The sequence below is a fragment of the Myotis nattereri genome, assembly GCF_964212035.1.
Source record: "Myotis nattereri genome assembly, chromosome: 10".
Taxonomy (NCBI): domain Eukaryota; kingdom Metazoa; phylum Chordata; class Mammalia; order Chiroptera; family Vespertilionidae; genus Myotis; species Myotis nattereri.
This window is the reverse complement of record NC_138085.1, coordinates 25,828,999-25,853,727: the sequence shown is the minus strand read 5'-3', so window position 1 is coordinate 25,853,727 and position 24,729 is coordinate 25,828,999. Positions and strand designations below refer to the sequence as shown.

General features: G+C 55.4%; 1 protein-coding gene across 1 annotated transcript; it reads left to right on the top strand.

Annotated features, from left to right (window-relative positions):
* Nucleotides 1–508: 508 nt before the first annotated feature.
* LOC308525854 (uncharacterized protein) lies at nucleotides 509–23,697 on the top strand. Its single transcript, XM_081100722.1, has 14 exons — nucleotides 509–639; nucleotides 2,056–2,137; nucleotides 3,744–3,873; nucleotides 4,864–4,958; nucleotides 5,097–5,213; nucleotides 7,150–7,395; nucleotides 7,923–8,113; nucleotides 10,264–10,462; nucleotides 11,731–11,855; nucleotides 13,824–13,910; nucleotides 15,839–16,014; nucleotides 19,088–19,672; nucleotides 20,825–23,131; nucleotides 23,201–23,697. Exons 3-12 carry the CDS (start codon nucleotides 3,795–3,797, stop codon nucleotides 19,198–19,200), a joined length of 1,428 nt encoding a protein of 475 aa, XP_080956848.1. The 5' UTR covers nucleotides 509–639; nucleotides 2,056–2,137; nucleotides 3,744–3,794; the 3' UTR covers nucleotides 19,201–19,672; nucleotides 20,825–23,131; nucleotides 23,201–23,697.
* The last annotated feature ends 1,032 nt before the right edge of the window (nucleotides 23,698–24,729 follow it).

Sequence of the window (24,729 nt, the reverse complement as noted above, 5' to 3'; positions counted from 1 at the left end):
CAAACTGATCCACACCGGCCATGTCGTGGACCAATTTTTAGGAAAGAAAACTTTCTGTGACTCCTAACCTTTGTGCATATCCATGGTCCAAAATACAGCTCAGTCCATGGGAGTTCATGGAACACCTTGATGACTTTGAGTTGAGTGAATGAGATGCAATGTGTGCAATGTGCTCATCACTGTGCCAGGCTTGTGCTCACTCTTTGTGGTTTCAGTCGGCCTCATCCTGTTTTCTGTGTCATTCTTATGTATTTTCCTTAAAAATAGCACTAGGTTCATAAATTTTGCATCGTTTCTCTAAAATGTTGGCCCTGAAAACGGGGAGCAGAGAGTTTGAAATTTTATCATCCAGTTTATATCCCTTTGGCATAAGCTCATCAATTCAACTGTTCTTGAAATCTTGATTTGCATAATGATAAATAATTTTCATTATCGCAAGGTTCCTTAAAGTATATGTTATCTGCTGTGTTCTCACTTCAGGTCACTGAATCTATAAATTTGTTTCCAGGTTAGATCACATTTCGTTGGACACTAATTGAAATCTCATCATGCTGCCCACAAATGAAGGCGGTTAGATTTATGGAATAGCTTCTGTACGAGGAATTGATTGAGATAGTTATGAAAAAGTCACCACTTTAGGTGGGATTTTTTTCAGATTTGTTCTTTTGTTCGGGGCAGGAATAGACTGCTGGGGACTCGCTATGATTACAAGGAATATGAATGGTGCTCTGTTAACCATGATTGTTCTGTTCTAATGAGGGAAAGCACGTTCTGATCTGGTGGAGAGTTGTCCGCCCTGGGACATGGGAGCTAACAAGGGAATGCAGGCCACCCTCCTTTCTGAGAAAGGCCTAGATCAGCAACCTCATTGCCTGTAATCTGGTCCCGGAGCCACCCGGCCTCTGCCAACACCCAGCCCGAGTTGCCTGTAACCTGTAACCACTATACCTTGCTACTTTCCCAGGCCTGAAATGTCTGCTTTCCCGTGGGATCTTTGTCCTTCTACCCAAGATAAGCAGCTGGCTTATTGGGGGTGTGGGACTGGGGGTATAGCAGACGTCTGTGGGTGACCTAATGCTCTCTCCTTCTGCTGCATTGATGGAATAAATGATCTCAACCCTGTCTCTGCTTCATTGGCTCAAGGAGTGACCAGCAGCCCGGACCCATTGCTTGTCCAGATTCACTTTCAGTAATTTTATAACAGTCATTGGAGCTGGATAATGAATCGAAATGCTAATCAGTACTCTCCCCCCACCCCCAATCTAAGTCCAAAGATTTCATCTACTTTAAACAATTTAAATTTGTCTTAAATTAAGAATGAGTTTTTTAATTCACCCAAGTAAACCATTACTAGTTTAGAAATAATTGATTGGCAGCCTAAATGTTTAAATTCTGTTCTGAGGGTGCCTGTATATTTGTTCTCTAAATGTCTTTCTTGCATGTGCTAATTTAGTACTCCTTGCACAGAAAGCTATGTACAAAGTCCTTTTGTTAAAATATTTTCCAGTCCGGCCGGCATGGCTCAGTGATTGAGTGTATCACTACGACCAGGAGGTCACCATTAGATACCCAGTCAGGGCATATGCCCTGGTTGGGGGCTTGATCCCCATTATGGGGCGTGCAGGAGGCAATTGATGAATGCTTCTCTCTCATCATTGATGTTTCTCTCTCGCTATCTCTCCTTTCCCCTCGGAACTCAATAAAGATATATTTTTTAAAAATATATAAAGTATAGCCCTAGCCAGTTTGGCTCACTGGATAGAGGGCTGACCTGGGGATTGAAGGGACCCAGGTTTGATTCTGGTCAAGAGCATGTACCTTGGTTGTAGGCACATCCCCAGTGGGGAGTGTGCAGGAGGCAGCTGACAGATGCTTGTCTCTCATCAATGATTCTAACTCTCTATCCCTCTCCCTTCCTCTCTGTAAAAAATCAATAAAATATATATTTTTAAAAATATATATGTATATAAAATATTTCTCAAATATATAGCTTTACTTTGTTCATTTTTTTTATAAACTACACATTAGTGAGTGGTCTGTCAAATTGTTTTTTAGGCAATTGACTGGTGGACTTGAGGGGTCTTTCGTATGAACTATTGACAGTCGATGGTGAGAATTTCCAAGCTGGGATCTGTAGGTAAGACTTCACAAAATAAAATGACTGTGTAGTTCCCTGAAAGGAACAAATCAAATTTCTGTAATGTGGCTGATGGGAAAAAATAATTTTTTGAAACATAGACAGACATATCAGAATGAAGTGGTTAATTTCCATTGATAATGGTATAGGATCTATAAACATAACCTTTATGTTTCTTTATATTTTATGTGCCAGATAGATCTTAATCTTGATGGGGAGAGTGTCCTAATTTTTGCGTATTCCTAAAGCAGTTGGCATGGGGCATGAGCCTCTGGCAGAGCCGTTTAGAATGCTTGGCCTAGAGCAGTTTGGTTGGGGAGCCATGGAGACAGTGGAATGTTAGGTGTGAGGTCGGTGGGCGTGGAGTCGGTGGGCGTGGAGTTGGAGGGTGAGGAGTTGGTGGGTGTGGAGTTGGTGGTGCGGAGTTGGTGGTGCGGAGTCGGTGCGAATTGTCAGTGTGTGAAGAGTCGGTGTGAAGAGTTGGAGTAAGAAGAGTCGGTGGTCGTAGAGTCGGTGAGTGCAGAGCCTCTTCCTGTGTGAGAAGGGACTGTCCCTGCCTCCCCCTCAGGGCTCTTGTGAGGAGTGACTGTGCAAGGACAGAGGGCACCTAGCGCAGGGCCGGGGATGGGCAGAGAGACGGTGTCCAGGTGACTCCTGAGTCTGTGAGCAAACCCTTCCCGCTGCCAGGCTTTGACCAGAACCGTGTCCGCTGGCGGCAGGTCCATGGCTTCCCTTCTACCAATTGGGATCCCTTGGCCTGGCCTACGGGAATTCGGCTGAAACTGGCTCTCTGACAGCCCCTGAGGAGTCCCAGATTGCGAGAGCGCATAGGCGAGGCAGTGGACTCCACTGGTATATGATGAGGGCGGGGAGGGACACAGGAGGTTGGCTAGTGGGGAGGGACCCTGGGAGGGCCCCAGGGCATGTCAGGCCTGTCTAGTTCAGCCCCAATCAGCCAGACCCCAGCAGCAAGCCAACCTGCCAATTGCAGCGTAGGCCCTCCAGTGGTCAGTGCACGTCATAGCAAGCTGTTGAGTGGCCTTAGCATATCATTCGTGTATTATGCTTTCATTGGTTGAATGGATGAGCGGACACTTAGCATATTAGGCTTTTATTCTATAGGTTGTTAAAAAAAAACAAAACAAACAAACGGATAGGGCCTGACTGCTGTGTTGCTTTCTGTAAGGATGGATGTAGGTGGGTGACTGGCAATAAGGGTTTCTGCTGGCAACTAGGATGTGGGCCGAGCTGTGATTTGGGAGTCCCTATGGCAATTCCAAGACATGGTAAACCAGCTAAGGGGCCTGAGAGCCGCCCGTCCTCCTGTCACCTGCTTTACAGCCCTGTGCTGTGCGTCACTTTGCTCAGACACCACAGAGGCCTCATGGGTCTTCCTCACCTACCACGGGGTCAGCATGTCTTTTAGTGGCTGTAGGTCTCCCAGCAGGACCCTGTGCTGGAGTTCCTTGTGTGCAGCGGTGCTCTAGGAAGTGAGCAGGTGCATGGAGGCCCTTCATCCTGGGGAATGAGGGTAGCTGCCCTGGGGTGGGGCAGGCCAGCGGGTTCCATGGTGCGCATCCTCAACCCAACCCTCTTCCTGCACTAGGAGCGTGGACACATCCCCCAGCAGTTCCTTGAGGAGCTGCTGGGGGACATCATGGCCCTCGAGGCTGAACAGGTCCAGAGGAGGAACCAGCCCGCCCACCAGAGCTGGGAGCCGGAGCTGCTGATAGAAGGTAGGCAGCAGCCCCTGGCGCCGGGGAGCCAGCCTGGCTGTGGCTTCTCCCTCACCCAGGGAGCTGAGCCCTTGGCTCTGAATCTCCTGGGTCAGCCCACCCTCAGCCCAAGTCAGTACGGTGTGATTCAGGGGCCATTTGGGACCGTTTCCTTGCCATTCTCCCCAAGGGGAACATGAGGGGCCTGGCAGCCTCAAAGTCAGGACATGAACTACAAGTAAGTAGATTCAGATTTCTCAGCGCCCGTGTGGGCAGTCCCGGGAGCTTCCAGATGACAGCACGCTGACCCCAGAGGCTGTCTTAGATCTGTCCGTGGGGGACTGAAAGCTCTGGATGGCAGGAGCTTCCCCAGTGCTCACTCACCTGCATTATAACAGAGGCCTGGGCTGATTTCCTCCGTTCATGTCCTCCTCGGGCAGATGGGTGCAGTCTGCTCTCTGTCTCCCTGGGCAGGGGCTGCTCAGTGACCTCTCCTCCCGAAGGACCTCACCCACGGGTGGCAAGTCCTCGACACACACGCCCCAGATCCGCTACCCCCCACAGGCATACTGGTCAATGACCGTGCCTCCCACTCCCCAGCTGAGCCACCCAGACCCCCCCACTCTGACGGCTGGCCCGGACCATGCCATGTCTTTGCCGTGTCTGTGAGTCTCTGAAATCCTTGACTAGACAGTCAGGTTAGAACTCGGTAAAAAGTGGTTCCAGCAGTTCCACCGTCTGGAACTTCTGCTTTGGCCTCTCCACGGTCACCTGCCTTCTTCTTAAGCTCTGGATGGCTCACCTACCGGCCCCCAGCTGAGCCAGCACAGGGGCCACAACCAACAGCGGCAGCACCTTGTGTACGACACCCAGCTGACCATCCCCGGCCCTCACACCTTGGCCTCGGGGTGGGGGGGTGGCCGTCTGGGGGGATGGTCCTCTCGGGGCCAGAGTCAGAGAGGGGAAGTGGAGGCTCTGGAAGCTGGGCTCTGACTCCACTTTGCTCTTCAGCCTGCACGCGGATCACTGATTTGGAGGAGAATACCCATGCCCTCCGGGGCACAGTAAAGACGCGGCAGGAGGAGAACCAGCAGCTCCGGAAAGAGGTAAAGTGGGCGGTGTCCGGAATAGACGGGCAAACCAGTGGCCAGGTGTCCCGTGGGGTGACAGGTTTGGGGTTTGCTCTCAAGCCAAGTTCACTCTGTGACCTGACTGTGGCACGGGCTGGGTCTTTGGCTCTGCAGCTGGAAGAGTTGGGGACCCAACTCACCCAGGACAAGGCCAACAGCCAAAAGGAAGAGCTGGAGGGAGAACTCCAGTCTAACATCGCCAACACCGTGAGGCCCTCCAGGGCCACTCAGGTAGGCCCTCCAGAGCGCATGTCCCCCTGGCGCCCCCGCCTGCCCGAGGGAGCCTCCGGGATCACAGCCGTGTCCTGGTCATTGATCAGTGATTCCTGGGTGACCATATTCCCTCGCTCAGCTGCAGCTCAGACCAGCAATTCTCAGCCACTGCCGTCCGCGGGGGCAGGTGTTGCCTCCCTGGGACACTGGCCATCTTGGTGGTGGTTGACAGGACTGAGGGGAAGAGGAGGGCGGTGCTGCTGGCTGTGCCCATTCGATGGTTATTCCGTAAATATCAGGGTCAGTTGGCTGCTAGTGTTGTTCAGATATTCTGTATCCTGACTGCTGTGCTATGTACTTTTTCTTTTTCTTTTATTTTTAAAATGTTTTTATTGATTAAGTTATTATTTTTTTGTGTGATTAATCACTATGCTTTTATTATGTTCAATTTGTAACAATGAAATTGGGGGTCACCGCAACATGAGACACTGTATTCAAGGGTCGCAGCATTAGGAAGGTTGAGAACCACTGGTTTAAGGTTTATTTCAACCTCGATTGCTGGCCCCTACCTAGCCTGGCCCTGTTCCGGGCTTGGGCAGGAGGCAACCAACTGATGTGTTTCTCTCACATCGATTCTTTCTTTCTTTCCCTCTCTCCCCCACTCTCTCTAAACATCAGATATCCTCTCGGGTGGTAAACGTGGTCGGGGGTGAATGTTCTTGAGCATCTCCAGGAAGGCCTGCGGGGATGCTGCCTCCACATTCTGGAAGGTGTTCTGGACTCTGCCAAACAGGATGAAGGATTTCTCCTCCAGATCGATGAACCCCAAGTGGTTCTCATCGAACAGGATGACGACTCTAGGGTAGCGCCAGTGTGAGGGACATACGGGAACAGTTTCCATGCCATAGAAACACATCCTGCAGGTCCGGGGGTAGTTCTGGTCCCTTGGGCTCACACCCACAGGCAGAACAAACGGGACAGGCTGCTCCTCTGCAGCTGCAGCCCCGGACTCCCCGACGCTGGGCTGGGCAGGGCTCTGCCAGCCATGGCCCTCGCTTTCCTCGGGCCCATCTTCTTGTTGCTGCTGCTGCTCCTGGAGCACCTGCTCCTCCATCTCCCGGTCCACGCGGGAGAGCTCGTGGAAGTCGCGGAAGATCTCGCCATCTCGCAGCTGGATGCAGCGCGTAAGGTGGATCTCTAATATGTGGAATGCGATTCCCGTGCTGTGCGTGAGCCTGGCACACTTCCCGTGGAAGCTGAGCATGAAAATCGTGAGGCCCAAGCGATCCGATCGCATTTGCCTTGGAAGAGGCCTGGCCTGATGAGGTGGTCCAGGTGGCTGGGCGGGAGGTAGAGGCGGCGGTAGGTCCGGCAGTGATGCCGCACTGACTGTGACATTCCATATCAGCGCCCGCCGTCCCGAATTCCTCCCTAAGCCGCGTGGGTGAATCCCTTCGGTGGTCTCTCTTCTGGCACTGGCTGGTGAGCCTGTCCTTCCGAAGCTGCAGGTGGCGGCTGTGGGGCCTGCGGGGGCGGCCTTCCATGCCTCCACCTTGGCTGATTTCCGCTTCGTCAGGCGGATTCGGAACGCGGGCTGGAATTGCATTGGGCCGTCCACATGGGTGTTAAGACCAGGCCTGTACGTCCAACCAGTAATACCTAAGCCGTCCACCGCTACATACAGCAGTGTTTTATAGAGCTCATTATCTCGCCCCCACAAACCCAAAATGTGTCTGTCTGTGTGGAACAGCTTTGCATAGACTTCTAGGTAAGACGTGCCTACTGCCTCCAGATTCTGCAAGGTTTCACAAACGCCAACCTCCTCCCCGCAGCGCCGTCTCCAGATGTTGTCGATGTGCAGGGTGCGGCGGAATTTGGTGCAGACCTGGGCCAGGCTGGCCAGGGCGGTGACGGGGAGCGAGGCACAGATAACCACCAGCATCTCCACCCGCAGGTCCTGCAGCGAGCAGTGCGGGGGCGGCCTGGGGCTCGCGATTCTTCCACTCCCCACCCAGCACCCCGCTGCGGCGTCCGCCTCCAGGTGCTTTTCTGCTGGGGCCCGCTTGCCCTCGGCCGCTGCCTTCTCAGCCGGGCCCTGGCTCTTCTGAGGACACCGCTTGCCCTCGGCCTTTGCCATCTCAGCCGGGCCCTGGCGCTCCTGAGGACACCCACATCCCCGCGAGGAGTCCCAGCCGCAGAGGCAAGCGCACTCCTCCCTGCCTCCTTGCTGACCAGCCACCACAGTCGATTAAGTTATTACATATGTGTCCATATCCCCACATTGCCCCCTATTGGTGGGGGGAGGGAACTCATGCTCTCAGCCCCGTGTTGTCCGTGTCCATTGGTCAGGCCTATATGCTTGCATAGAAGTCCTTTGGTTGATCTCTATGTCCTTTTAAAAAAATAGGCTTTTACATGTGGTCACAGAGGGCAGCCAAGGAGCTGATCCAGAGAGCGGGCATCCTGTGCCCCTAAAGGTCCCGAGTGTGGAGAGGGCGCAGGGCTCCCGTAGCACCATGTGGGCCCGGCCAGCGCAGTTCCTTCAGTGCTGGGAGAGCCGCACTCAGCACGGCGGGTGCTGCCTGCCCCGAGGGTCCCTGCTCTTCTGGGGTCTGCACTTGCCCTGCTCTTGGCCCCTCACTGCGTGTGGGGTTGCAGGGATACGGGGTCTGTTGCTCCCCGGGGCCTGCACCCAGTGAGGCATCCTCACCTTTTCCCTCTGGGCAGGAGGATCCATCCAGTCTGGGCCCCCAGAACCAACAGGGGGCCGAGGAGAGGGAGCTGGAGGAGCCGGGGCAGCAGGAGAAGCAGGTGCCCGAAGCCCAGGAGGCCCTGAAGCAGGAGCAGGAGGCCAAGGCCCTGGCCGCTGCCAGAGAGAACCATGGAGAGGAGGAGAGGCTGCGGCAGGAGAACGACAGGTACCCGCCCGCCCCTGCAGCAGCATCTCCGCCTTCAGTCACACCAGCTCCCTCAGCTCCTGCTGCGCTCAGCTCAGGGGAGTCCCCTGGTCATGGTGCCCTTTCACCTGCCCTGTCACGGTCACAGCTGATGGTCAGGAGGGAAGGGCCTCCAGCTGGTGGCTGGGATGGAGCATCGTCCAGGTGTGGGTGACCGCCCCTCCCACATGGATGATGGGGATGACTGTGTCGGGCACGGCCATCTTCATCCTCTCTCACCAGCCATTCCAGAAGGACATATGCTTGCTCCCCGTCATTCCCGCATTCCCTGTTGGCGAACTCACCTCCTCGCTGAGATGCACTTGTCACCCCCCTTTGGTCCCCATGGCCTGTCAGGGGCCTGTCCATAGGGCGAGATCCTGGAATCGCCTGATGTGCACATTTGCAGCTGCGGTTGAACAAGGCCTCTGACTCCTGCCTGTTTCAGCTCTCACACTCCACAGGAGCGTCCCTTCTGTGGTCCATGGAGTGCCATGGAGTCCTCTTCTCTTGCTTTTTGGTGGCGATTTCGCTGTTTGAAACGGCCCCCAGATGGAGTGCTGCAGTGCTGTCTAGTGTCCCAAGTGCACGCTGCGCTGGGCCTCAGGGAAAATATCCGAGTGGCACATGAGGGTCGTTCAGGCCCGAGGTCTGGTGCTGTTGGCTGTCCCAGTGAACATATGGCACAAAGTGTCCTCATGTCTTGATTGGTTGGCATAAATGTGGCCAGAGACTCACAGGAACTGGTGGGGACAGTTGCAGTCTACACTGCTCAGTGCTCGCGGGGGCTCCATAGGACATTATACCGCGAATCCTGAGAATTGACTGCGTTTTTATCCTTCTCTTCAAACAGATGAGGAAAGAGGCTCAGAGAGATTCAATAACTTGTTCGGGCCAGTCCTGAGTGTAGTGGCCCAGTCAGGACTCAAATCCAGGTCTTGTCTCAGCCCAGTGGCCTGACCACGTGAAGCCTTCCTTCGAACAGCCTTGTTTTAATATGTTTGGGGCTACACAGTCAGGTGCCTGCGGGGCCAGGCAGGTCCAGCAGGTGGGGAGGGAGTGTCAGCGGCAGGGCAGGCCCTCATGGAGAATACACACTCTCTGAAGGCGGTCAGCTGCGGGGCGGACCCTGGCTGCCAGGCCATCCTTTTGTTCCTAATTTGTTATTCTTATTATTATTTAATCCTCATCCCAGGATACTTTTTCCATTGCCCTTCTGAGAGAGAGGGAGGGAGGGAGGGAGGGAGGGAGGGAGGGAGGGGGAGAGAGAAACAGCGATGGGAGAGACACATCTATTGGATGCCTACAGCACACTCCCCTCTATGCCGGGGAGCAATCCCACAGCCCAGGGACATGCCACTGGGAATCCAACCCGTGACCATTCCGGACACAGGCTGATGCTATCACTGCTGAGCTGCCCCTGCCAGGGCCTTTGCTTGATGCTTTCTCCCCACCCTCCCAGAATCTTGGTAGCTGAATGTTGATGTGAAACGGAACATTTTTAGAAATATTGAATAACTAATTACTTTAAATTAACTCACGGAGACTGTGTGGGCCTCACAGGGCCCATCTGTGTTCACATGGAGTCCATGAGCCTCTGGTCATTGAGATTTCAGGTAGAACCCTTACTCCTGGAAAGCCAGTCAGTAAATTATGCCGATGATAATGATGATGATGATGTCAGTGGCTTTACATAATGCTCCAGAATCTCATATTTGTGTCAGGAGTTGGGATCAGAAAGGGACTTGGAATTGGGGAGAAGAGCTGGGCAAAGGCAGAGTTTCAGAGCAAAGATGATCTGATTCCAAGTTTTTCAAAAGTGTTTCAATCGAAGAACCCTTTTTCCAAGGAGGCAGACATGCAAAGCCTTCCATGGGAAGGATTTTTCACAGGCTGCTCTGTTGAATTGTGTCCGAGCCTGCCTGTCCTGTGTCCCAGCCCAGAGTGTGGCAGCCGGGGTGGCCGCATAGAACCCCAACGGACACAGTTTAAGAACCTCTGAATGTGCTCAGCCCTCATTTCCACAGGGGAAAACCTGAGGCCCAGAGAGGATGGGGGTGTGATTGAGGTGTACATGGGACAGAGGCTGGGAGTGCTCCTGAGCCCTGGGCCGTGTGGCTCTCCACCCGCAGGATCACCTCCTGGACTGAGCTGCTTCAGGCGAAGCAGGAGAAGCTACGCTCCGACTGCCAGGAGCTGCAGGCCACCCTGGAGCAGGTGCAGCGGAAAATGCGGATCTGGCAGGCCATCTGGCAGCCCGAGTACCAAGACCTGAAGGCGGAGCAACTGCCCAAGGAAATCTTGCTCTACGAGCTGAGCATGCAGTGTGAGGTGAGGCCGGGGGCTGGTGGGCCTCAGGACCGGGCCTGAGCCCGGGGCTGACAGCCTGGGGCTCAGCCAGGTCCTAGTGGGTCCTCATTGGCATCTGTGCCCAAAGACTGTGTGGGAATGTCACCCAGAGGCCGAGAGGAAGCCAGAGGCATTTAACAGGGACAAGCACCTTGGCTGGAGGGGATGTGTTAGAAAAGACCTCTCACCAACCTTTGCTTTTGTATTTTTTAAAGCTATTTTTCTTGATTTGAGAGAACAAGGGAGACGGAGATAGAGATGGAAACATCTATGAGGACAAAGAATCGTGGTTCCGCTGCCTCCTGCACCACCCCCGCGGGGTGCCAGCCCACAACTTGGGCATGTGTCCTTGACCGGATTCGAACCTGGGACCTTTAGTTCGCAGTCCGATGCTCTCTCCACTGTGCTAAACTGGTTAGGGCCTGACCTTTCCTTTTTGCAGGGCCGGGGGGGGGGGGGGGCGTGCATGGAAGCAGCTAAGTGCTGTTTTCATTCTGTCCTCGCGGCTGAGCTCTTTGCTCTGTGCTCCCCGTGTCATCTCACTGAATTCTCACAATGCTTTTGTGAGCTGGCGCCCATCCTCATCCTCTGAGGTTGGGTCTGAACTCAGTTTGTTTGAAGCCAAAGCTTGGGCTTTCCCGCCACTCCAGCCCGATGATGTTCTGGGTGGAGAGTTGAGCAACCTCAGCCCCGAATTCCTATCCAGCCCGGCATTTATTTTTCTGATGTCAGAGAGAGGAAGGGAGAGGGAGAGAGGGATGGGAACTTCAATGAGGAGAGAGAACCTCTGATGGGCTGCCTCCTGCACGCCCCCTACTGAGGATCAACCCCTCATCCTGGGCGTGTTCCTTGACCAGGCATCTCTTTTGTGAACTCCTGGTGCATGGGGGGCCGCTCCACCACCTGAGCCACACCCTTTGCGCTGCTTCCTAATGAGATACTTTACATTCTTTTTAAAAATGGCTGTCAAGTCCTCAGAGCCTCTTGTACATTTTGCACTGATGGCGCCTCTCTGCTCAGACTGGCTGTGTTTTCGTGCTCAGTGGCCACAGGAGGGCAGGGCTGCGCGACTGGCCGGTGCACTCGGCCATCCCCATGTCATTGGCTGTGTTGGTCCTTGCGACTGGTGAAGCTCATGCCGAAATGGCCATGTTCATGCACGTGGCCCTTTTCTCCTTTTGGGAGCAGTTTCCCAGCAGTGGAGTCACAGGGGCCCGTGGTGTTGAGGACATTGTTGATCTGTGTTTCAGTCGCTCACCCGTGCGGAGAAGGACTGGCAAGAGGAGAAGTGTCGCCTGAGGAAGGAGATAGACACCTTGAAAGAGCTGAACCAGAGCCTCCTGGACGCATGGGACCAGCACTGCACTGAGAACGTGTAAGGGGGAGGGGTGACCGACACCTGTCCGCACAGGGCTGCGGGCTTCCAGCTCCACGCCCAGGCCTCCACGTTCTGGGCAGAGAGCCCGCCGGCGAACTGGTGTCCCCAGGGCAAGGGAACAGACCATCTTCCCAGTGCAGCCTGCTCTCCTCTCCCCGGAATGGCTCTAGAATTCTGCAAGGAGCGGTGGTTGGATTTTGCTGGCTTCAACGACATGGCCCACTGCCAGCCGCTTCTTAATCTGCTTTTGGAATTAAGCTCAGTTTAAAAATGATGACAGAGGCAAAGAGAGGTACCTAGGGAAGCCATCCAGGTCGCGGGTTGAGCCCGTTCTCTGTCTGATTTCCTCTTGAGGGGCTGGAGAGAGGGTTGTCCTCCCTCTGCTGACGTGACACGGACCTGGCTGTGGCAGGGGGCCCTGCGAGGTGCACAGATCCAGTGACCTGGTGGCCACACACAGGCAGGCGTGATGGCGTGTGAGCAGAGCTGTGTGCCCAGCAGACATATGTTGAGGAGCTCCAAGGAGGGGGAGATGGAAGCGTGGTGTGGGAGTTGGGGTTCTGCAGCTGACCCGGATGGGGACAGGGCTAGCCGGGGGGGCGGGAGTTGGGGGGACGTGAAGGTGGAGCACGGGTGGTCGGGGTGCAGGGAAGGTGCAGGCAGTGGCAGGAGGGAAGGCTGGAGCAGGGGGCACTCAGATGGGGAAGGCCTCCATGCCTTGCTAAGGAGTCAGATTCCCTGGGAGTGAGTGTTTACGGGAGGCTGGTCTAAGGGCCGAGGGAGCTGCCAGAGAGGAGGCAGGAGGAAGAGGCTTGGTGCTGGAAACCTTGGGGTTGGAAGTCAAGTGACCCGAGATGCATCTGGTGGGCCCAGGGTGCTCTTCACCCCTCGGTGCTGAGCTGTGGGACTGTCCTTCCTTGTGATGGGGAGTGGCTGGCCAGGAGGGACAGAGGGACACGGTCACAGTGGCCACAGGGGCACTGACCCAGCCCCACGGGGTCACGGTGCTGCTTCACGTTTCTCCCGGGTTCTTCTGCTCGTCTACAGCTGGCTCGCCACTGACCCAGGAAGGTTTACAGGGAAAGCCACACTGTAGTTTGGGGTGGAAATGACCATGGACTGAGTTGGCTCTCTACAGCGCAGCGGGTCCCAATGGCCAGCAGAGGTTGGCTAGGTGCCAACTAGAAGCATCGGGGCCTGGTACCCAGGGGGATGATCTGATGAAGGTCTTGCATTAGACAGTGTGTGCAGGAGGCCAGGGAGTGGGCAGGCTTCCTGACCTGCTCTGAGTGGAGTCTTCCTAGCCCGGGGCGGGTTGGGGGCCTGTCTTGTGTGAATTTGTGCGCCTAGTGGTGGGGGTCGGTCAGAGCCAGACAGGAAAGCGCTCTAGCATAAGGCCCAGCAGCACAGCTGAGGGAAGAGAGGAACACAGACTAGAAGAACAGATGCCGAGCCAAGGCCGCTGGGAGCAGGTCAGGGTCGGTGGTCCTGGGCCCAGCGGTTTGCGAGTCATCGCTTTTCACAGCTGCTCACTTCACGGTGAAGTCTCAGAAAAGCCCGCGTCTTAGGTGGGACCTCGGCAGGCTCATGGCCAAAGGAGCCCGAGCTGCTGCCTCGATCCAGGGGACTCATGTTCAAGCAAGGAAACCAGGGTCTCTGCCGTCAAGGCCCACGGGTTTGCCATCCTGAGTTGCACATGGTTCGGGGCTTGCTCTCCTGAGATGTGGTCCAGCCTGCTCCTTGGTGCTACAGCAGGTCTCCTCACGTGTTAGGGTTCCCGGACCCACGCCACAAGCTCCCCTCCCCATCTTCCCCCCTCGGCGAGCTTGACGGTCATGAGAACCGTGATGTCATAGTCCCCGGAAAATGCCGGCCCTTCTGGGCCAGGTCCCAGCTAGGGCCGATGAGTCCATTGACACGTTTTATATAAAACCAGACTGTTCTTTCTTTCTCCTCTGTTTCCAGCGACACCCGGCAGACTATGCCTACAGGAGAGGCGGAAGAGGACAGAATTAGGGCTCCAAAGGAGGCTCAGTGTCCTGCTCCTAGGAAGTGAGTTGATTTCAGCAGCAGGAACTTCAACTCAGAACAGGAAGCTGCTCTTTCACGAGTGGGGAAAGCCATGTGGAGCAGTGCCCAGTGTGTGGGGCCCGCACCTTCCCCTCTAGGGCAGGTCCCCTGAGCGCACCTCCCTCCCAGCTCTGAAAGAACTGAGAGTTTCTCTCCGGCCTTCCTCGGGGTTATCCTCTGAGGGTGGCGAATGCCAGCTGCCATGTCCGGTTGAAGGGGCAGAGAGTCTGGATTAGAGCCACTGGAGCAGGACTATCAGGCTGTGTCTCCAGGTTTCAGGACCTAGAAAGCCATGTTTCTGTTTTGGGAAGGAAGCGTGGGTCGGACACCTGGGCCAGCACCCATGGTCTTCAGTCACAGGAACCTCTTGGTCTTCCCTACGTTCCTCTGGAGTCTCTGGACGCCAGGGTGGTTCTCAAACACGTTCCCTTCTGCAGAGCAGCAGCACCCCGGTGGTGGGAGGCTCGGTCCCCGAGGCTGCGGGCTTCTGTCCAGCAGGCCTTCCCCTGCGTCCGGGCCTGAGCCCCAGGAGCTGGGCCTTCAGATTGTCCTGCCCCAGCCCAGCCTTGAGGGCAAATCACCATGAATCCTGCAAGGGCTCTCTGTTGACATCACAAAACCACATAATTTCCCACCCTCCTCCTGTCCCTTGTGTTGGCGGGGACATTGAGGCCTCGATGAGGAAAGTACTCGAGTTGAGTCAGCACAGTGTCGCTCTGTGGCAGAGCCAGGATTAGAACCAGCTGCGGTGCTTCTTGTGACATTAGAATGCCTCCATTTCTGGTTAGCTGCACTGTATGACCCTTTAAGTTCACTGTTTTCATTGATTCGTTTTTATTTTAATATATATATATATATATATATATATATATATATATATACACACACATATATATATATATACACACACACACACATATATATATATGTATATATATTAGTATATTTTAACTGAATTCAGAGAAGAAGGCTGAGGGTGAGAGAGAGAAACATCAGTGATGAAAGAGAATCATTAATTGGCTGCTTCCAGCACACCCCCCACCGGGAATTGAGTCTGCACACCTCCCACCGGGAATTGAGTCTTGACCAGAATGGAGCCCAGAACCCTTCAGTCCATAGAGTGATGCTCTACCCACTGAGCCCAGCCGGCTAGGGCTATTCTAATTTTGCTCAATCCTCACCTGAGGATTTTTTTTCATTGATTTCTGGAGAGAGTAGAGGGGAACAAAGGGTTGGGGGGAAGAGAGAGAGACATCAATGAGAGAGACATCAATATGAGAGACACATTGATTGGTTGCCATCCAGCACACGCGCCCAGTGGGCCCAGGGATAAAACTGCAACCCAGGTACACTCCCTTGACCCAGAATCAAACCCTGACCCTTCAGTGCTTGGGCCACTGCTCTAACCCCTGGGGAACACCAGCCAGTGTCCACTCTTTTTCATCCACATGGCCCACTGGGCCCACCCTGTTCCCCCCTCACCCAGATTCCTCAGTGCCCGGAAGGGGCTAAGTCTGCCCGCCTGTCTCACCTATTGGGAGCTCCAGCGGGAAATGAGGAGGCCCTGACTCTCCCTGACATGGCCCTGGGATGCACAATTGCCAGCACACCTAGATGAGCACAGCACCTCTCCCGGTGCCTCCCGGTGACGCAGAGTGGAGGCTACATGTGAGGTTCTGTTTCCCGAGAGGCTAGTGCGGGTTTCTGCCACAAGGAACGCTTCTCCCGTCCCTGGGTCTGTGCGAATGAACTGCCAATGGTGCCCCACGCCCTGAGGCCACATGCGATGATCCTGGTGCTGGCAATGCAGATTCGTGGGGAACCTGGTGCTGAACCCCAAGGGAAGGGCTGCTTCCCCGGCTGGAGGGGCATTGGGGGTTGGCAGTGTCCTAACCCTCTACTCCTAATAGGAAAAAGCGCTGGAGTCGAGCCAGAGCCTTCCTCAAATTGTTCCAACGCCAGAGAGGCCACTCACGAGGACAAGCCAAGTCACCCGCAGATGGCCGTCCTGGGCCCCAGGAGGCCACCCCATCGTGCTCATACTGGGAGGAGAAGGGAGACGCCCACAGTGGGCCCCCACCAAAAGGTAGGAGGGGCTGGCCTGGCTGCAGGAGGGCAGTGAAGGGGAGGATCTCAGGCCTTCCTCGAGGTCAGGGCAGAACCGAGGAGATGCGAGCTGGGTGCGTACACGTGTGCTTGGAGCCTGAAGGGGGCTCCGCACGACCACGTCTGCCCCCTCAGGTGTGTGAACACCCAAGTAGAACATGTAAGCCCACGTCACTGTGGCGGCAGTTTCATCCAGAACCATTTAGTTCCTTCAGCATGAGGAGCCTCCCCATCACGTACACTGTTTTGGGTCCTCGGATATCCAGAGCGGATCTCCAGACAGTTACCGCGGAGACACGCTCAGGAGAGGATGTGTTTGGGGCTCCTTGTCTCTGCCAGGCCTCGGATTAGCCATTTCTGTCGGGGGAGCCCCCATGTAACCCGTCGTGGACATCTGCCAGGCCTTCAGCCAGGCTCGGGCTCTGCTCTTGCTGTTGCTCTGAAAAGCAGGGGTGGTTCTCTTCTCCCACCTGACCTGGCCCTGAGTCCTCCCACCAGGGGGCGCTGGACCTGCTCATTGAGGGCTGTGATGGGAGTGAGCCATTGGGTGGGTCCACAGTGGATTTGTAGCTGCATGTGCTGCCTGTGTTTCCTGGGATCTAAGAGGCTGTCAGCTGTCAGCTGCCCGATTTTGTGCTCATAGAAAGAAAGTGATCGGGTGGTGGCAGTGAGGGTTTTGTCAGAATCGCCACCAGCCGACAGTGACTGGGAGGGATGCTCCAAGCTGCACCCTGATTTCAGAGATGGAAGGTTGGGGGTTGGGGGTGAACCAATTAAACAAAGCCATTGACTGAAAGGTGGTTTAGTTTTCACATTCACTTTGAAATATCATTTTATTGATTATTTGCCTATAAACCTGCCAAACATGCCCCCTGAGAAAGTTGACAATTTGATGAAGGACACTAGGACTTTCTGAAGACGGGGCCAGGCCCGAGACTCGTGGGCTCCCAGGGGCTGGGGGGACAGGACCTGACAGGACCCGGGGCCGTGACAAGGCGCCCTGTGGCTGTGACGGGTGCAGCAGCCATTCCGGGTGGCAGTCACCACTGCAAGTCCTGCTGTGTCACTCGAGATGCAGAAATGAAGTGTGCGCACGCGGACACACTGTCTGGGGGCTGCTGCTTGCGTTCCCGGTCTCACAGGAGGTGAAGTCGGGGAAACGCTCACGTGCAGGTAAATGACCATGAAGCTTACTGCCTTGTTAGCATGGGTTTTCTCCAGAGGGTTCTGTGGCCTCGGGTTTTCCTACTGGCTCCTCACACTTTTGGACATGTATCACGTCCACTTGTGTGACTGGCTAAGTTGATGAATGAGCTATAATCAGCCCAATTGAGTCAGCAAAACCTTCTGAGAAAAAACTGCTTGACAGATCCCTGCTGTGGTTTGGATCCCTGAGTGAGCAGGTCAGGGGCTGCAGTTAGTAACGGCAGCCGTGCGAGGGGGCTTTCTGGGCTCAGCAGCCTTTCGGTAGTTGACCCACTTTGTCCGTCTCCTTGAGTTCTAGCTGCCGTGGGAGGTCGGCTCCATTCCTGTCCCCCGTTCAGAGCTGGGAGGGGAGCTCAGGAATGCTTGACCAGGGTCAGCACTGGCCCAGAGAGTCAGTGTTGGAGCTGGGACCCGAACCCGCGTCTGACAGGTTCTGGGGCCCGAACTCTTAACCGCTGTGAGCACTGCCTGCCCTTCAAGCTGCTGTGGTCCCTGAAGATGCTCAACCAACTTGGGGCCCCAGCACTGAGGAGTGGGTCCCTTCTCTGTGGTGTGAGCTGTGCCAGCAGGTGGCGCTGCGGGGGAAGAAATAGCAGAGGTGCAGCTGTGCACTTGAATCCTCCATCAGGACTGGAGAAATCCCTTCTGTTCATGGATTGACATGTTGAGGAAGTCACTAGACCAATTGTCTGCTCTCATAAGACTAGAGCTTAAAGGCTGTGAGGGCTAAACCAAGAGGAGAGGATGCGGCGCCATCTACTGGGGAAGAATGCTTGAGTTTGAGGGTGTTTTGGTATCAGATAGAGGTAGGTATTTTCATTATGTGCAAAGTCATCCTGCCATCAGAGGCTGTGAGAGGCACCAGAATTCTTAGTGAGCCTGCCCGTTTTTCTCAGTGGTTAGAGCATCGAAGGACCGAAGGGGCGCAACTTAGATTTCCAGTCAAGCGCACATACCTCGGTTGCAGGGTTGATCCTGGCCGCGGTTGGGGTTTGTGAGAGAGGCAACCAGTGGATATATCTCTCTCCCATCGATGTTTCCCTCTCTTGCTCTCTCCCTCCCTTCACCTACGTCCTCCCATCCACTCTCTCTCTAAAGACCAATGGAAAAAAAAAACCTCCCGTGAGGACTTTTTAAAAAGAAGTATTATGACTGAGGAGTCCAGGTGGACTGTTTCACTGCATGCAGCAGGCCAGAAGCATGCCACTAAGTGTTTGGAGGGGAGCAGGAGTTAGTTGTGTGTGAGACAGGATGTCAGGGAGCCTGTCATTAAAATGGATGAGTAAGCGCAGCTGGTGTGGCTCAGTTGGGTGAGCATCATCCCATGAACAAGGAGATCACCTTCTGATTCCCGGTCAGGGCACACTAGTATGGGCGTGCAGAAGACAGCCGATCCATCTTTCTCATCATTGGTGTTTCTATCTCCCTCTCCCTACCCCTCTCTGAAAATCAATAAAAACACATTGGACAAAAAAGCGGATGAGTAAGGAAAGCTGCCCCCTACATCAATAAACACCCTTGCTTAATAATGTAACCCATGGAAATGGAAAAGCAGTCTAAGACATCCACTCCTTGAGCAGTACAGAATGCTCCTCTCGTGCTACGTGGAGCCGTGGCTCCAGCTGCCACTCCAACACTTGACTGGAGTCCGAGCAGAAAGGGTCCACCGGGCCCTGATGCTGGTTGTGCTGGGGGGAATGTTGCCGTCTCTCCCGGGCTGGACTGGATTCTGACTTCCCAAGTACATTTGGCGAATGTAGCGTCATTTGTCCATTATTCAGTTCATTTACTTGCTGTTTTCTGTGTTTTGATCCTTCCTCCCTTGGTTATCCGGGATGACAATTTAGCGACGGAACAACGAAAGAGTGCCTTTTGGAGCAGACAGAAGCATGTTGCGGTCAAAGACAAGCCTCCAGTGGCCAGCTCTGCTTGGTCTAACGTCATGAAATGCTGCATTTAATGCACCCACCCTCTCCTCCCTAACTTGCCTCTCCCTTTTTTCCGACCACGAAGATTTATAATCCTTTCCCTTTATCCCTGTCTTGATCATATACCCTTTATTTCTGAAAATTTTTTAAGTTTCTTTTAAAAGAACAAAAAAACTCCAACAACAACAACAACAACAACAACAAAAGCCCAATGAAAACCAGTTCGCTTGGAAGCAGAAAAATCCTGAACCTAATGGAAACCTCAGTCGCCATGACAACAAGGCCACGCCAAAGCAGGAGTCACCATCGCCCTGACTTAGTGGCTTGATGTGTCCCCTACTTGGCCTCTTGCACCGGCTGTAGCTCCTGGGCTAGCACGGCCTGGTCCTCCCTCGGCCTGTCTCCCGTGGGCCCAGTTGGAAACCCGAGGTCTCTCTGGCTTGGCTGTGTCCGCCGCTCTGCTCCTCCAGGTGACGCCACGCAGTGGAGGCCTGATGTCAAGCGGTAAGATTTGGGTGCTTCAGACTTCATGGTGGGTGTGACATTGAGTGGCTGAGGGGCAGGGGGGCAGGTCCTGGGAGAGTGAGGAGGGGCCCGCAATCCCCACAGTGGGTGTGGCTCCGGGCCCACAGCCCCGGGGCTGCCTGGAGCCTGACGCTGTGCAAACAGCCTGTCCTCCAGCTCCCGGAGCTCCACCCCACACCTGTGCCACTGGGATTGGAGAGCCCATCGCCTGTCCCATGATGAGGTAGTTGCAGGTCTTTTCGGGGTTTTGCCCTCATGTGTTTTTTTTTAAAATTGGGATTCTGTTTAGCTTTTACAAGAGTATACGTTCATGGTAGAAAATTCAGAGATTGCAGAATGCACAAAATACCAGGTAAACTCATGGTGCAGTCAAAGTCACCATGCGGAGAGGAGGGCTTCTTAAACAGAGGGTTGTTTGGGTGGTAACCAACTTGGTTCTCAAATCCTAAGGGTGCCCTCCTGGACCGTGAGGGCCCGGACCACAGGTGTGGAGTGGTCCTAGGCAGACTCGGGTCAGGGTGCTTTGAAATCAGGGATCTGAGGACACAGTGTCTCACGGCAGGTGTGCCCAGGAGTTATGTTTTGGCCTTGTGCCAACATTTGGTGCAGCCTCGTGAGTTGGTCCCCCAAGTTCTCCCAGCTGCTCAGAGCCAACCCTGTGAGCGATGGGTAGAGTGGAGTCCTCCACTCAGGCCTGCGGCCAGGGCCTCCCAATCAGACCACAGCCCGTGAGGCGCAGCCCCACCTCTGTCCCTGGGCTCCGTGGGCCCCGCTGCCTCTGCTGCTAGGCCTCGGTGTGGTCGCCCCCCCTTGACATGGGGTGTTGCAGCCCCATTTCTCACTGTCCTTCTCCGCCCCAGGCCCTGGGGACCCGATACTGAAGGAAGGGGCCCTCCATGGAGGCAGCCTTGACCACTCAGATGCCTCTGCTGACCCAGCACCCAGGCCTGGCGTCCTGACCAAAGGCGCTGCGGGAGCTGGGGTGACGCTAGGCTGTGAACAGGCTGAGCAGGAGCAGAAACTTTGGTCCTGGCCATGTGGCCTGTGAGGGGTGGCCCTGGGAGGGGAGGGCTCTCCGAGAACCCTCCTGCCCTCACTCTGTCCTCTCCTTCCTTCCTCTCTTCTCTGTAGGACACTCCCAGGTGCCGGATGATCTGCCAAGGTACCTGCTCAGAAACACCTTTATCTCCTGACCAGCGGGGGCCAGGCAGGCGCACCTGCCAGTAGCAAAGGGAGGATGCCCTCCAGCTCTGTGCCCGCAGGAGGACTGTCAGCCCCTGCGAGGGAAGCTGCTGAAGGCGGGGCGGTATGTGAAGCCCAACTGGAGACCTGCTGAGCCCGAGGCCCACCCAGTGCGCCCTGAGGCAGCCCTGCCTCCCCAGAGCCTTTCTCTGGGCAGAGCCAGGCCACCCCATTCCCCCCTTGCCCCCCCACCTCCCACACAGCTGCCCGCTGGTGCCTGTCCCTAAATAGGGCGGTCAGCCTAGCCTCAGCCCAGCTGCTTGGGACCGCAGGCCACAGGCCGGCAAACAGGAGTCACCTGAAGGCGGGGGTTCTGAGGACTCGAGGGGCAGAGACAGCCAGCCACACCCTCTGCCCCAGCTCCTTCACCGCCAGGGTCCCCAGTGCCAACCACTGGACAGGAGGCGCTTCTCACTGGCTCCCCCAAAGGAGGAGAGGCTGGCTCCCCTGCAGCCTCCGCCACGGCCCCGCCATGGCCATGGGAGGTGGCGGCCGCAGCAGCTCCAGCCCCAGCATCACACAGTGACTGCAGCCCTGGCTGCCAGGACGAGGCCTCGGCTCCAGAAGTTCAGGGCAAGTGGCCACCGTGGCCCCTGTCCTGGCAGTGTCAGCTTCTCAGAGCCCGACGGGTCCAGGGCAGGACCACAGGGAGGGGCTCCCTGCCAAGAGCCCATGCAAGTCACCCGACGTGGCTCCCATGCCAACGGGCCCCTGAGAACATCAGTCATGGGAACAACTTAGAGAGCAGGCGGGCGTCGCCACAGCTGCGTGGGACCAGCAGGTGGAGCTCAGACGATGAGCGTGGCTGTGGGCGACTGGTCTTTTGGACTCGCAGCCCCTGAGCCTTCAAACTCCTGAAGCCCCTTCTGACCACCAGGGCCCCCTCTCCCATCGGCCTGAGGGGCCGGGAGCGACTTTGGAACGGGGAAGCCCAGACCGGCCAGACGACCAAGACCTCGCAGCCCTGGGTGGACCTTGGAGTCGGGCTCACTGTTACCCCAGAGTGTTGCCGAGCCAGGCCTGGGCCCCACACTCCTGAGCCCGGGGCCGTCCAGGCAGGTGGCCTCAGGCTGTGCCTCTCTCTAGCTGGCTCCTGGGCCCCGGACCTGCCCCAGGGTTCACTTTTCTACCATCATGGGCTCTGCCCCGCCTGGCGCAGAGAAGCCCTGCCCGCCCCCTCCCAGCAGAGGCCACAGAGTGCAGAGGGGAGCGTGTGCGAGAGGCGGGTGCAGCCTGGTCGCTAACGCGGCTGTAGCCCCCGGTGTCCACCATCGAGGATGACACTTTGAGTCTTTGTTTCTGAGTCACTCCCCGGGATAGAAACCCAATTTACTACATTCCATACCCGTGTAGGCACTCATGAAATATATGTGTTTTGAGGTGTCCCCCAAATGGATGTACCACAGGCTGGCTGTCCACCAAATGTACACGCACTTTAACAGCTGAGAACCCAGTTTTCCCTCCTTTTCAGGGTGAGCGGATTTGACGTAATGGGTGAAGCCAGACTCAGCTTAGAACCAAGAAGATGTGTCCTCTGGACTTTGTGATGGGGACACATCCAGGATGAAGTGTCTGGTCCCGAACGGGCCCCAGTCCAGGCATCCAGGGCCACTGTGGACAGAGGATGCGCAGAAACACCGAACGCAGCGATTCTCGGTGTGTGCGGTTCCATTGCTTCAGCAGCAGCAGCGCCTGGACCAGAACTGACGCAGCCACGGAGCCGCACACATCAAGAATCGTTCCTTCGGTTCGGTGTCTGTACGCATCTCTCTCAATAGCGGCCCTCGATTCCTCGATTGCTGGGTGTTGGGTCCCCTCAACTTTATCTTTTCTGTGTCCCCATAAAAAGTCTTGTGGAGACATGGTCTTCGTTCAAATCTTACCGTCTTCACTGATTTCTTCAAATCTGTTCAAACTGAAAAGAAGTGAAAATTAAGTGCGTTATCAGCTGTTAATGTGTCTACATTTTGGGGGGATACTACATGTACATTCAATGGAGAGAATTTTCCATCAGTTGTCTGACCTCTCTGTACCTGTTTTGGGGGACAGCCTGTATTTACATTCAATGGGGACTCATTGTCCATCAGCAGCCCTACCTCTCTTTACCTCTTTGGGGGACAGCCTGTATTTACATTCAATGGGGACTCATTGTCCATCAGCAGCCCAACCTCTCTTTACCTTTTTGGGGGACAGCCTGTATTTACATTCAATGGGGACTCATTGTCCATCAGCAGCCCAACCTCTCTTTACCTTTTTGGGGGACAGACCATATTTATAACCAATGGGGACTCATTTTCCATCAGCAGCCCAACCCACTTTACTTTTTTGGGGGACAGCCCGTATTTACATCCAGTGGGGACTCATTGTCCATCAGCAGCCCAACCTCTAACTTTTTGGGGGACAGCCCCTATTTACCTCCAATGGGGAGTCATTTTCCATCAGCAGCCCTACCTCTCTTTACCTTTTTGGGGGACAGCCTATATTGACATCAGTTGGCATCAATCTTTCTCTTTGGGAGTCACACCTCTAGTGTGTATATGGCCGGTTTCCTGACACATGGTTTCCGGTTTCCTAAGGTGCTCTCCTGGGATGGGCTTGGCCTGGGGACTGGGGCTCTATAAAGAGGTTTTCCTTTGGCCTTAATGTGCTGACAAAGAACTGGGTGTGAAAAAGTGTTCTGTCTCCGAGTGCTGTGACCTGTACTGATTAGCCATTGATTTTGGAACACAAGGATGGGTTTTTAATAAAATGAGTTGGAGTAGAATTGAGTCCTGGATTTCCTCACCGCTCGTCACTGGCAGCGATGCCCGGGCTCCGGGGTCCCTGCGTCCGTCCCCGGGTCCTGGGCCCCTGGAATGCAGACCTCCCTGGGCCAGGAGGCCAGAGAAGGGGAAGCCAGTTTTCCTGTTTCCCAGGCAGCCGCTCTTCCCAGGCCTTGGTGTATTTTAAGTCCCTCTAAGTGGAATCTCATTTTGATTTGGGATTTCTATCACAGAGGGAGCTCAGCTTAAAATGATCCTTGGGTTTTCCAAGGCCACTCAACTAGGAAGAGGCCGAGGAGGGAGGAGGACGGCAGGTGAAGATTCCCCCTGACCTGACCTCATGGCGGCCCGTCCAGCTGCCGCCTGCGTGTCCCTCCTCCCTCACCAGCCTCTTCTGTAAGGTGCTTCCTGTGGCCTCCTTTCCCCTTCTTTCCAAGGCCCTGCCCCTGGGGGAGCCGCCCCCTCTGCGAGCTGCCCTCCCCAAAGATGGGAGCCAAACTGAGCATATGGACCCCTGCAGGCCGCCTCCCCTCCGCCATTGGCTGTTGCAGGGTCTGAACCTGACCGGTCACCCCTGGGAGCTCTCAGCCTCTATTCCCTGATTCTCTCCCCTCTGGGACAGCTCTTCAGGGCGCACACTGGCCGGTCCCTGGGTCCCCCCTCATCCTTCCCACAAACACTCATTGGAGCTCTCTGTGTGCTCGCTCCCGGGTTCCACCGTGGAGGCAGCCCCCTCCCTGCCCCTCTGCAGGGCTGAGCCACCTGCTCCCCAGCACTGACCACTCCTGAGCTTCAGGCCTGAGGTCGCTGCCTTAGAACCCCTGCCTGGGCTGCAGGCTTCTCCACTGTCCCTGACTCCTCTGGGCTCCCTGCTTATCCAAGGCCACCAGCTGTCAATCACAGAAGCCAAAACCTGGGGTGCGGGCTGGACCCCTCCTCTCTCCACTTCCCACAGGTGATCGCTCCCCTGAACCTGGGTCTGGAATGGATCTGGAATGTGCCCACCCCTCTTAGCTGACTGTTCTCATCCCA

Coding starts and splice junctions, on each gene's coding strand:
- LOC308525854 (XM_081100722.1), top strand. CDS start 3,795: ATGGCCCTCGAGGCTGAACAGGTCCAGAGGAGGAACCAGCCCGCCCAC. Junction 8,114..10,263: donor CTGCGGCAGGAGAACGACAG/GTACCCGCCCGC, acceptor CTCCACCCGCAG/GATCACCTCCTGGACTGAGC. Junction 10,463..11,730: donor AGCTGAGCATGCAGTGTGAG/GTGAGGCCGGGG, acceptor TCTGTGTTTCAG/TCGCTCACCCGTGCGGAGAA.